Source organism: Phaseolus vulgaris, chromosome 5, assembly GCF_051622355.1.
Source record: "Phaseolus vulgaris cultivar YP4 chromosome 5, ASM5162235v1, whole genome shotgun sequence".
Classification (NCBI taxonomy): domain Eukaryota; kingdom Viridiplantae; phylum Streptophyta; class Magnoliopsida; order Fabales; family Fabaceae; genus Phaseolus; species Phaseolus vulgaris.
Window position 1 is genome coordinate 38271807 of NC_143502.1, and position 12473 is coordinate 38284279.

Consider the following 12473-nt stretch of genomic DNA (forward strand, 5'->3'; position numbering starts at 1 on the left):
CTGTTTGGATCCGATTGATCAGATTACACGAGTTTAAATTAGTAGTTTGTTTAATTAATTATATCATGAATTAGTGAGTTAGTCCATTATTTTTTATTTTTTTATTTTTTTAATTTGTTTTTTAAAATTTATTTATTTGATTATAATTATTTATATTATTTTTTATAATAAAAATTAAAAAATAATAATAAAATTAAATCAATTTTAATATTCTAATCAAATAAAATATCTAAATAAAATAAAGTAAATATCAATAATACTATAATAAATTAATTATATATAAAAAATTAATGTAAATATAATTTTATAGAAAATATCAATAATCATCAATTTTGGTTTTAAAAGCATCCCATTACTTTTTAAAAGTATTATAAATAAAAGATGATATGTTAGTTGGCTGGTTCGTCCACCGGTTGACAGATTCAAAAAATTAATTAATCTCCATCTAAATGAAGAACTTAATTTTCTTTATCTTTAATTGAGTTAAAATATTACATAATTTTTTTACTTAGGTCTTTTTGATCGAATATTACCTTATTTAATGTCTTACTTATTTTAATAGTTTCATGGAATATTTTATTCATTGAACCTTCAGTGGTATATCGTTAAAATAAAATCAAGTTCTTTTTATTTTTACTTCGATTATAGTTTTTTCTTTTTCTATAAGAAAATATTTAATAAGCATGTTAAAAGTTTGAATGAGTTATACTTTACGTTTTGCATGTTATAAAACTACAGTAAAATAAGTTATTAAAATGGAACATTTTGATTTTAATTATATTAACCAGTGAAAATTTCATGCTTCTTTACGTCTATATATATATATATATATATATCCACTTCTTATAATAATAAAATATAAAAGACATAATTAAAATTAAACTATTATGATAATTATTAAAAAATAATAATTAAAATTTAAGAGTTTCATAAATGTAGATATTTTCAATTCAATGTCTCTTAAATTTGTTTGCTCTATTAAGTATTGCAAATTTTTATATTTTTTCAATTAAGTCCTCACTATTTAATATTTCCGAATTATCTATATAAGAAGATATTGTAGAGTGATCTTACTCACTTGTCTTTACACTTTAAGAAATATAAGATTTCCTAGTTAATATATAAAACACAGCAAGTAATTTTTATTATTTTAATTAAAATCATATTAATTATAAGAAATTATTATTATTGTCACATTATATCAATGGGGGTAATTATGATAGTTTTCTAGTAAATAAAAGTCATTCAAGAGGTTATCCAACATGTTTTCAATTAAAATGTTAAAAATCACTTGTCATTTATATTAACCATAATATTATTTTGTATTAAATAAAAAGTTTCACATTTTTAAATATGTGAGACAAAAGACAATAATTCAATTAAAAATACTCAAATTTAAAAGAAACTTAAAATTTAATTAAACCAAAAAATATTTATAAAAACAATTTTTTATTAATTTTTGTAGTATTACAGTTAGAAAATATTAAAGAATAATTATTATTGATAATAATTTTTTTAAAATTAATAAAATGAGTTATATTTATAAATTTTAAAAATACTAATACTAAAAACTGTAATATGATAAATTTATATGAAACTTATAAAAAATAATATATAATTAAATATTTTTACCAACTTTTAAAAACTAATAAATTGAGATATATTTTAAAAGTAAAACTATAAATCAAACATATTAAAAAAAATATTTATTGATGTTTGTGCACCAAAAAATATAATTCATTATAATATTTTAACATTTTTAATTTTTTTCAAAATAACTCAAAAAGTATTTTTAAAAAACAATTCATTCCTTAACCACCTAACTAATACATGCATTAAAAACTTTCTTAAATAAGTCTTTCCCAACATCCATTCAAAAGTGTCCAAAAGAAATCTTTCCATACATGCATGTGTTCTAAAAATTGTTTCACCATCCTTCATTTTATATATATAATGCTAGTTGTATGTATATTTAAATTAAATATGTAAACTATATTTCTCTAAATAAATTTAAAATCGAAGGATAGGTGTAAAAGAAAATAAAGTTTATTTTGACACTTTAACCATAAATAGCAATCATTTTTTGAAATAAAATATTATTTATACTTTATACCTATATATAAAGGGGATTTCCATTATAACTGTTTTTGGTGCACATAAATTTTGTCTGATTCTACAATTGAGTATTTTGTCATTATGAATTATTACTTAAAAAATAAAATTATTTTTTAAATTAATATTAATGTATAGTTTTTATATGACTCTCTCACTCTTCCCTTAGTTCATTATTTGAAGACAACAAAGAGAGCATACTCTCACATATTTCCACACCAAATCTCACACTCCTTTTTTTGTTTTTCAATTTCAACTCATCCAAAATTATTTTTATATATATGTTACATTTCTATCATTGTGAAAATTGAATAAAAGAAAAAAATATGAATCGCGCATGTGTTTCCACTAGGTTGGACAAACCAGATCACCACCTGATATAGAAGACTATTCGGTCGTCCATAATTAATGCATCAAATATACAATAAATTGGATAATTTGATCTAAGTAATAATAAATATTAAATACAGTCCATCAACAAGATAATTCATTACAAACTTTATAAATAAATATAATTATAAGAAATAAGATACATTTTTAATCAATATATTAACTGCACTTTGTTGAAAAATATGTAACTAAGTGAGAATCAAATTTTCTTCCTCAATCATGCTTTCTTCTCTTCCTCTTTTTCATGTTCGTTCTTCAACTCTCTCCATGGGTATCATTTCCCAAACATTTGGACTAAAGGAAATGTAGAAATTACACTATTGAAATTGAATCTCAAATTAGCATTTCCTCTGTGAAATTGCGCTATTGAAGTCGGATTAAGTTCACAGCTGTCAAAATTAAAAACATTGTGTTTACAGCTGGAGTGGGCCCCTCGCAGTGTGCCTTTTATTGTTAATTCATTTTTCTTGGGCTAACAAACAAAGGCATGCTTCAGTTTGTGTTTATGTAGAGAATTGCTTCTGAATTTATAATATCACCTAATAAATTTTATACAACTAGCATTAAAAGACACTAATAATGACCAAATTATTCCATAATTGATGATTTTTTTTTATTTCGGGACACAGGTCATCATTCACCAATGTACAAATTTTTAATACTGAAATTAATATTTTTAAAATAATCTATATTAGTTTTATGTAGTAGTTCAATTGTTTCTAAAACGACAAAATTGGAAACTTCAAACATTATTACTGAGTTTCATTTCATTTCAAATAGTTAATTGGAGGATTTTTTTTAGAAAATAAATAATTTTAATAGAAAATTTAAAATAATTCAAAATAAAATATGTTTTATAGATAGAATAATTTTTAAAAAAATTATTGAAATTTTTAAGAGGAAATCAAGTGCTGAAAACTATATACAATTTAAATTTAAAAAAATTTAAAATTTGTCATGTTCTCTTCAATCTCACGTGTACATGTTGATTTATTATCTTGTTTTTTTTTTAACAGCAATATTTAATATTGTCTGCAGACAACTTGATTTATTATCTTGTATTTTGTTTTCAGTTTAGTCCTTTTTTAAATGATGTTGACAAATAATTTTTGAAAGCTAAAACTAATTGATTATTTCTCAAATCACATTATCAAAATTAATTTTAGGAAAAAATGTAACCACTATTTTTCTAATATTTATTAGAAAAACTTCTATCAATTTTGACTATAACATTTTTCAAGTAAGAGAATCTTTTAGTTATCTTCAAAAGTAAGAAAAAATAATAATTCCAACTAATAATTTTTTTAAAAAAACTTAATCAATGTTAACTAAAATAATTGCATTAATATCAACTAAAAATAATATTAAAAAAAACTTTTGAAATGATTTCTTTTAGCAATTTTTAGCTAAAAGATGGTACGATTGTCACGGATTAAAATTCATCATCTACTAATATTTTTAAATTATTAAATATTATTTTTTAAAATAAAGTTTATATTTTGTTGTAATTAAAATACTCTATCAAAACAATAAAATTAAAACTTAATAATTTTGAATTGTCATATACAAACAAAAACATTTAAAAAATAAAACAATCTATCTAGAAAGTAATTCAAATTCAGTACATTTTTATTTTTTTTAAATTATGAATTTCCCTTGTAAGGTAATCCAACATAAATTATAATTCCCCAAAGGAAAGAGTTTGATAGTTTAACTGAAATAACATACCTAGTTAAAAGGAGCTTAATTCCCCTTCATCTGCCACAGCTAAGTTACATAACATTGGATAATGAAAGTGAAAAAATGTAGAGAAGAAAAAACAAGAGGAATGAAGAGTGAAGAGAGGGTATGGTCCTATTTTAATCACAAGAAGATGCCCTCCAGATAAAAAAATGATGGGAGTTTCAGTTCTTGGTTTGATAAAGAGCCTTTTTCCTTGGGACAAGACTTTCAGACAAAACTTTGAAAAAGGTGAAATTTTGCTAAGTGTGGACACTCATTGTACTCCACTCTGTTTTGCCCAGTCTATAAACTGCATGCCCCCATAGATGTTGTTGCCAAATCGCACACCCACAGTGAATGCCATTGCAACAAGTGGGACCCTCTTTGCCACCACAGATGCTTCAACAAGGCTTTCTAGTCCATTGATGATCTGGTAACGGGTGTTGGAAGACACAGCAAGGAAGAATCCTGATACATAGAAGGAAAACAAATAAAGCAAGTTACATGGTAATAATCTTATAGCATCACCATCTTTTCAACCACTGTTACACCACTCCACATGTAACCAAAGGTACTTTCAGAACGGTTATGCATAATATGCACTGTAATGTTAAACATGATCCAATGTCCTCTTGAGGCTGTGACTCTAGCACAATAATCTGGCCTCACTTTCCTTTTCTCCCTCTCATCTCTCAAGAAGTTGAAAGGTACATGAGAATATGCAAATGCAACCTTGTTGAAAATAATGCAACAAGTTGGCTCAAATGTTTATGTCCATCTTGGCAGCAAGGAAACAAAATAGAACACTCTTTTGAGAATAATGGAAACAACTTTTTAAGAGATAATGGAAACATGAATATGAAACTCATTTTCTGAAAGTAAAATTCATGGCTTGTAGTTTGTAATACAGCAGAGCCAACCCAAGAAACTGAACAGACTAGAGATAGAAAATTTGAATAAACAGGACAAGACATACCCCAAAGAGCAGCACTTTGCAGAAGAGGAGGCACAGGTATGTCATCGTCAGATTTCCTAATGCTCCTGTTTTAAGTATAAAAAAACATTACATAATTAATAATTCAAGCATGTATTATAATAATGTAGCCAACAAGGGATTAGTAGTAATATTTTTTGTAATAAAACAATACAACAGAACCCATCTTGGGTAGGCATACCTTTTAGCATTCATGATCATGTTTGCAATTCCTTGACCAATAATACCACATCCAAAGCCAACCGATCCATACAATGCACCCTGAAAAACAGAATTTCAGGTATTCACAAGAATAAACCAATTAAAGAAACAAATATAACAGTATAGCACTATATATAATACTAAAGCAATCGGAAGCATACTATTCCATGCAGAGAGTTTGATTCTATTATTTACTGGGTTTTGTAAATAAGATGTATTCTGCCATAAATTAAATAGTTATTTAACATTTAAACTTTCAGAACACAGGGCACCTTGTAGAAGTATGTAGCAATGCGCTGCATCACAGAGAATTTACATCCCGGCCTTTCAGCTTCAAAAACACTGCATTGAAATTGTAATTCAGTATCACAGCATCCATAATTTCACATTCCACTAGATCTCTAAAAAGATTGGAGAAGCTTATAACAACATAAGCAATTTGAAGTTAACTAAATATTTCCATCATGCATAATGAAGGATGGGGGTGGGAGATCTTCGTAGGACCTTTTCACAATTACTGTAATTATAATATAATACAATAAATCTCAATCTAAGAATGAACTTCTAAATAACCCCAGCTTCCATATACAATTTTATAGAATTAATGGGGTGCTCCACAATACAACAACAATAAGAACAAAAGTCTTATCCGATAGGTAAGATCAGCAAATGGAATACATGACACCATGTGAACATCTCACATTGGAACAGCAATAATGAATTCACAAAATTTTCATCCCTTTCCAAACACTAACCTGCTAGGAAGAGCCGCAGTAGCCTGTTGAATTTGTCCAAGTAAACCTTTTGACAATGAAGGCTTGCCAATTCGAGCATAGGGTGCTAACAGACCCACCAAAGCAATGTCAACAACCACTCCAACCAAAAGATCAGCAGCATACAACTCAAATTCAGCCCAGAAATTTTTGCCCCTTTTCTGAACCTCTGCAAACGTTGCACAACAAGAGTCTATAACAATCTGCACATGCCAAAACAAGGATAATCAGGTCGCCACATCTAATCCAAAAAAATTAAAGTAAAAACATTCAATCATCAAATTCACATCATAACCATTACGGTATCATTATACCCAGAACAAAGAATTGTACATGTTTGACTTGAAAAGTTCTTTCATTCTAAAAGAAACATTTTCTTCCTTCTGATTGTGCATTGAAATTGACAAAAGTATTTTTCTAAGTTATAATCAAACACAACCTTATTATATTTACACATGCATCTTCTCCTACAACTGACTTCCGCTCTATCTTGTATTTCAATCTCTCTTTTTATCGTCAATTATTTTCTCTCTAACTTTTTTTTATCATTCTTCCTTATACCCATTAACACACAAAAAAAAAACTGTACATTTAACATTTTTGAGAAACAAACCTCGGTTCCAACTTTGAAAAGAAAAGAAGGGTCCGCGAGCATTCGATTTCTCAGCATGGAGCAATGCTGCATCAGGAAAGACAGAGGCCAGGACGAACTCTGCAATAATAATAATAAAAAAGGCAAATTGAGAACAATCAGGGAAGAAAAAACATTTTTTTGAACCCAAAAATTTAAACTTTAGAGAGAACCCACCTGCAACTCCAAGTAACGAAGAAGAAACATTTCCCGGATGCCTGTGATCCTGGCGGCCTCCGCCATATCCGGAGGCAGCTTCACGCCACGAGCTTCGGATTCTCTCATAACCGCTTCAAAATTCAAAAGGGGTCCAAACTCTTCATCTCCTCCTCCGTCTCTGTCTCCGCCACCTCCTCCGCCGGCATCACCACCATCACCACCATCTCCGCCGCCGCCGCCAAAAGAGTGCTGATTATGTTCTGACACCGGGAGGAGGGGTTCGGGAGGGACGCAGTAGATCCTGAAGGCGCTCACGTGGAGAAGCGAGTGGCGGAGAATGATGGGTGAGGAGGGGGAAAAGTGGGATGAGTTGAATTTGGGGAGTGGCCATTTTGCGGCGCTGTTGTTGGAAATGGTGAAGGTTGACATGCTGGTGCGGCGGCGCGTGAGGTAACAAAACACTTGTGTAGGAGTGTTGTTTTTATGCTGCGTAGGGAAATAAAAGTGACTGCGAGAGAGATATAAAAAGTCGCAGAATAATAGGTTGCAACTGCAACAGATTGGGCTCTACTTTAGGATTCGGGAATCGAATGTGACTAGAAATTCTATATTTCGAACAGGATTCGGGAATCGAATGTGACTAGAAATTCTATATTTCGAACAGGATTCGGGAATCGAGTGTGACTAGAAATTCTATATAACAGTAATAAATTTCGAACAAAAATTAAAAAAAGAAAAAAACAAACGTCGCCTGAGAGATTCGAACTCTCGCGGGGAAACCCCATGTACTTAGCAGGCACACGCCTTAACCACTCGGCCAAAGCGACTGTTGTTTTTCATTTCTGATTCTGCTTATATATACTATTTACTACCCCACTGATTTTTTAAAATTTTACAATTTAAAAAACTCTTATTAGTATGTTATTATCTTTATATTTTATTTTGAGTTATAATAGTTACTAATATTTTTTAAGGGTAAACATAAAATTTAACTCTGATATTGTAACCTATTCTCAATTGGTTCCAATATGGGTAAAACTTATCAATTTAGTGCTTTTTATTATTACTAAGTAATTTTAATTTGATTTCCACACATGCATTTTTAATTTAGCTCTTATATAATATTTGGGTAGTAAAAAATTAAAAATATGTTAATCATATTGTTCTCACATAGATTTTGGGAGGAAGATGTTTTCTGTCTTCCATTATTTGTTCTTGGTGAATTCAGTACTCGATCGAGAATTAAGTAACTCAAAAAAAATACTTCGACGTTTAAGTTAAAATTCGGTAGATAATTATTGAGTGTAATTAATATTAATAAAAATGCACTTTGACATAATGTTAATTAACCTTTTTATAAAATAAATTAGTCCTTCACACTTGTGGCTCGTGAATCTTAGATTAACACGATATATATATATATGAATGAGTGTGTACAACTTTTTCTAATCTTCCTTTTAATTTGCCTTTAGAGACCTAAATGTATTCGTTCAAGTATATAGTTGCTTCTCATTAAGTGTAGTTGCCTCCGCATGGAAAGCTAAACCTTTTGGTTGATTCCTTTGTGATTCCCCATTGAGTTCTGAGGTTTTGATCAATAAAAGTTTCTATTTTTAATTCTCTATAGCAGTTGTTTTTATTGTCTAATCTCCTGGAAAACTAGTTTTTGTGAGAGGTTGTACTTGAACGCATGATTGAGAGTCTTCCTTATCTTAAACTTTGGTTTCTTAGTTAGTTCGTAAGTCTTCCTTTTTATAAAATGTAAAGAATGCAGATTGACTCCCAAGTTCTTCCACCAATGAATTCTTCACAGGCTCTCTAAAGATTATTCTTTTCTCAATCCTCAGCAGAGTTAAACTAGATTGAACATGCGCCAAACCTAATTCAACTGAAGCTCACCAGTAAAGCATGCGTCTACCGGTTTAATCAATATCCACTTTGTTCCATGCGTATACTCCATGGGAATGCTTATCTCCTCTCTCTTGAATCATGCGCCCAAGAAATTAATTAGAACAATACGAACTAACTAAGAAACCAAAGTTTAAGATAAGGAAGACTCTCAATCATGCGTTCAAGTACAACCTCTCACAAAAACTAGTTTTCCAGGAGATTAGACAATAAAAACAACTGCTATAGAGAATTAAAAATAGAAACTTTTATTGATCAAAACCTCAGAACTCAATGGGGAATCACAAAGGAATCAACCAAAAGGTTTAGCTTTCCATGCGGAGGCAAAAGAATTACAAATAAGAAAAGAAACTAAGAAAACCCTATGAAGCTCTTTTTCTTTTCTCCTTGATGTGTCCTTTTATAGGCTTTTCCAAGGATCTTGAGAGAATATTGTAGTTTATATTTTGTTAACCGTTTCCAAGTTTCTATCTTTCTAGAATTCTTGTATTTTGCAGAAGATTTGCTTCCAATTCTGTTTCTGGAATCTTGTAGCTTTTATTTTCTCTTTCTTCTCCTCAGAATATTTTTTCTGTTTTGGTTCAAGAAGCAACTTTGACTTTTGCATATTTGGCCCATTCACAAAGGTAGATGCTTCCTCTGGATAATTTACTCTAAAAAGACAAAATTAACAATAATAATAGTTAAGGCCCAAATAAACCCAATTATAAAAATATTAATTAAAACAATGGATTTATTTATTATTATAGTCCAATAATCTATGAATAAGGCTAGTGAGTGTGAATAAATGTATGCTCATCAAATACCCCACACTTATCCTTTTGCACTCCCGGGCAAAACACTCTAAGGTTTAAAAAGAAAAGAAAAACAGTGCAAATAACAAATAGCAAATTCTAAGAATGCATAATGACAAATATGATATAATTTCAAGAAATCAAGGAATCAAGAAAAATGTGAATGAGAATTCCTATATTTTTAATATACAAGTAGGTAATTGAAATCGAAGGTTGAATCAAAATTGACAGAACTTCACTGGACACTCTCCAACTCTCAGTGTTTAGTAGGGTTTCTATTTACACTCAGCACCCATGCAGACAAAGACTACCATATGCTTAGCAAGACTCTAATATTCATAACAATCGAAAAAAACATGCAATCAAAGATCAAGAGGACTTCATAAGGGATGTAATGAGGCTAAGGTAAAGGTAGGTAAAATGGGGAAATTAGGCTTAAAACCATAGAAAAACAAAGGAGCAATGGAGGATAGGTCTAAAAACAAGTGTAAGTATTTATGACAATTCAACTCCTCTTTTTATTTCAAGATATAATTTTTTTCATATAGTAGACAGTCAATCCAATGTATTTAGAGGATCCACTCTTATTTCCTTTACTTTGCTTTGCTTTTCTTTTTTCTTGTTGTATTCCTTTTTCTCCTTTTTTTTTTCTTTAAAACTGAAGAGGTAAACTATGAAAATGACATACACCCCCACACTTATTCAAAAACCTATTCCCAAATAATTTCAAAGCTCCTTTATCTTCTAAGGTAGGGACAAACATGGTTTTTCTGTTTTGAGGCTTGTAATGGTTAAAAATAAGAAAAAGGCCATAGGCTCAAGGGGCTAACAAATGGATTATCATAAAGGTAGGCTAATATGGCTAGTGGGTTAATTTAAACAAAGAATGCCTCAATCATATCAATTCATGCATGTAAATCACAGTTGTAAAACAAATAATCAAGCTAAGTTCTAGAGTATAAGCAAACATGAGTGAAAACACACTAAAAAAGTATTAAATGATATATCAATTAAGGCTCAAAACTCACTAGGGACATTCTATCAAAAGATTCAACCCAAAATTTCTCATAACCAACTTATTTATCAATTTTTAAGAAAATCCAAACAACAGAGATCAAGAAACCAAGATTTTCAAGAATTATAAAACATGTCAGCCATTAGACAATCCTAAAAAAAAGCTCATTTATTTTAACAGAAGCAAAAAGAAATTCAAACAATTAAAAGAAAAACAAAAAACACAAAAATAAATCAACAAAAGATAAATCCTAAACTATGATTCTCCTCCCCCACACTTAAATCATACATTGTCCTCAATGTAAAATCAATAAATAAATGTGTATAATAAAAGTGAGAGAAGAAGTACTCCCTCATTCAGCTTGAGGGAAGTGGCAGTCGCAGCTGTTTCAACCATCCCCTCTACAATATAAGCCAAGACTCTTCATCCACAGTGGTGTAGAAACACTATCAGCTGGATTGTCTAACCAAAGCATGCAGTACCTTGGTAAACTATGTAACAAAAATATTATGTTGAAGAAGCCTTGAAATAGTGGATGGAACTGGGGTAGGTCTGGAGGGCGTGTGAAATGGTATAGTTTCTTCCATGAATGGATGATGGTACTTTCTAAAGTATATATGGAAGACAAAAATTTATTCATCATAGACGATCTGATATGGTTAGCTATTTGGGGATCGTCTAAGGGTAGTGATCTAAGGCTATACAGTCTAGCTAGGGTAGACAGTCTAGTTGGGGTGGGAGATGGAATGAAATGTAAGTTAAGAGGTGGTGGTGGCTGGTAAAGGCTGCTTTCAAACGTTCCAATTATGATAGAAGGTGTAGCCAGTGGAGATGATGGAATGAGTGATATGGGCTTCACCTTAAATAGTGGAGGTTGTATTCTTTGAAGCTTTAAGGATGGAAGAATAATATCATCTTCTTCTCCACTAGAAGTGTCTACTTGAAGGATGGGTAACATCTGCTCTTCCTCTTCTTGTATTACCTCCAAAACTATGTCAGAGCCATCTGCTAGTGCACAATCTTTTTCACTAGATTCGGCAAGTATAGCAGTATCAACAACTTCTCTATCAAGACCGGCATCACAAGAGTTAGTGCATTCTATCTCAACATCTGTACATTTAATTGGATTGGAGAAGTTAAAATCTCCTAAAAACTCAAACACATTTTCATCCTCAGTGTTTATGTGATGCACTAAATGATCTTCACATGTCACAACTTTTAATTCCTCATGATTTAGCAATGATTTCTCCTCCATCAGTAGAGGTTGGACAACAGCATTCAATGGTGTAGCAATCTTAGGTTCAGCTAGCTCGGCTTCATGCAAATCATTCAGATTAACTTTAAAAACAGTTGATATGCCCCACTTCTTTTCGAGAGTGTCTATGGCAGAGGTAGGTGCTTCAAGGTTAGACATTCCATCAGTGCCTGGATCAAGAGTTATATCTGGATCATGAGGTGATTTCATCTCTTGAACATAATCTGCAATCTCTCCAATCATTTGATCAGTTTTCTCTCTTCTTGCTATAACATCAGCCTCCTTTTGCATTAGAATTTTTTTAGCCTCCCATTCTTGATCATATTTCATGTTCATCTCCTCCATCCGCCTCACCAACTCCTCTAAAGTTGATTCTTCCTTTTGAATTGCAATCTTGTTAGCCGCCCATTCTTGATCATATTTCATGTTGATCTCCTTCATTTGCCTTGGTTCTTCCTTTTGAATTGGATATTTGTCAGCCGCCCATTCTTGAAATTTTGTGTTACTCTCCGTCATTTT

General features: G+C 30.4%; 1 protein-coding gene and 1 non-coding gene across 2 annotated transcripts; both read right to left on the reverse strand.

Annotated features, from left to right (window-relative positions):
* Positions 1-4110: 4110 nt before the first annotated feature.
* Positions 4111-7813, reverse strand: RER1 (reticulata-related 1). The gene is made up of 7 exons (XM_068644275.2): positions 7001-7813; positions 6806-6904; positions 6175-6395; positions 5692-5761; positions 5400-5479; positions 5201-5265; positions 4111-4692 (listed from the first exon to the last, which is right to left on the reverse strand). Exons 1-7 carry the CDS (start codon positions 7409-7411, stop codon positions 4499-4501), a joined length of 1140 nt encoding a protein of 379 aa, XP_068500376.2. The 5' UTR covers positions 7412-7813; the 3' UTR covers positions 4111-4498.
* TRNAS-GCU (transfer RNA serine (anticodon GCU)) lies at positions 7728-7809 on the reverse strand. The gene has a single exon. It is a non-coding gene; the product is annotated as a tRNA-Ser (tRNA).
* Positions 7814-12473: the final 4660 nt, after the last annotated feature.

Bases quoted from the DNA above. Each gene is read 5' to 3' on its own strand.
- RER1 (XM_068644275.2), bottom strand. From the start codon at position 7,411: ATGTCAACCTTCACCATTTCCAACAACAGCGCCGCAAAATGGCCACTC. The intron at 6,905-7,000 runs GTGGGTTCTCTC...TTATTATTGCAG, and splicing joins TTCGTTACTTGGAGTTGCAG to AGTTCGTCCTGGCCTCTGTC. The intron at 5,762-6,174 runs GTTAGTGTTTGG...ATTTCAATGCAG, and splicing joins ACTGCGGCTCTTCCTAGCAG to TGTTTTTGAAGCTGAAAGGC.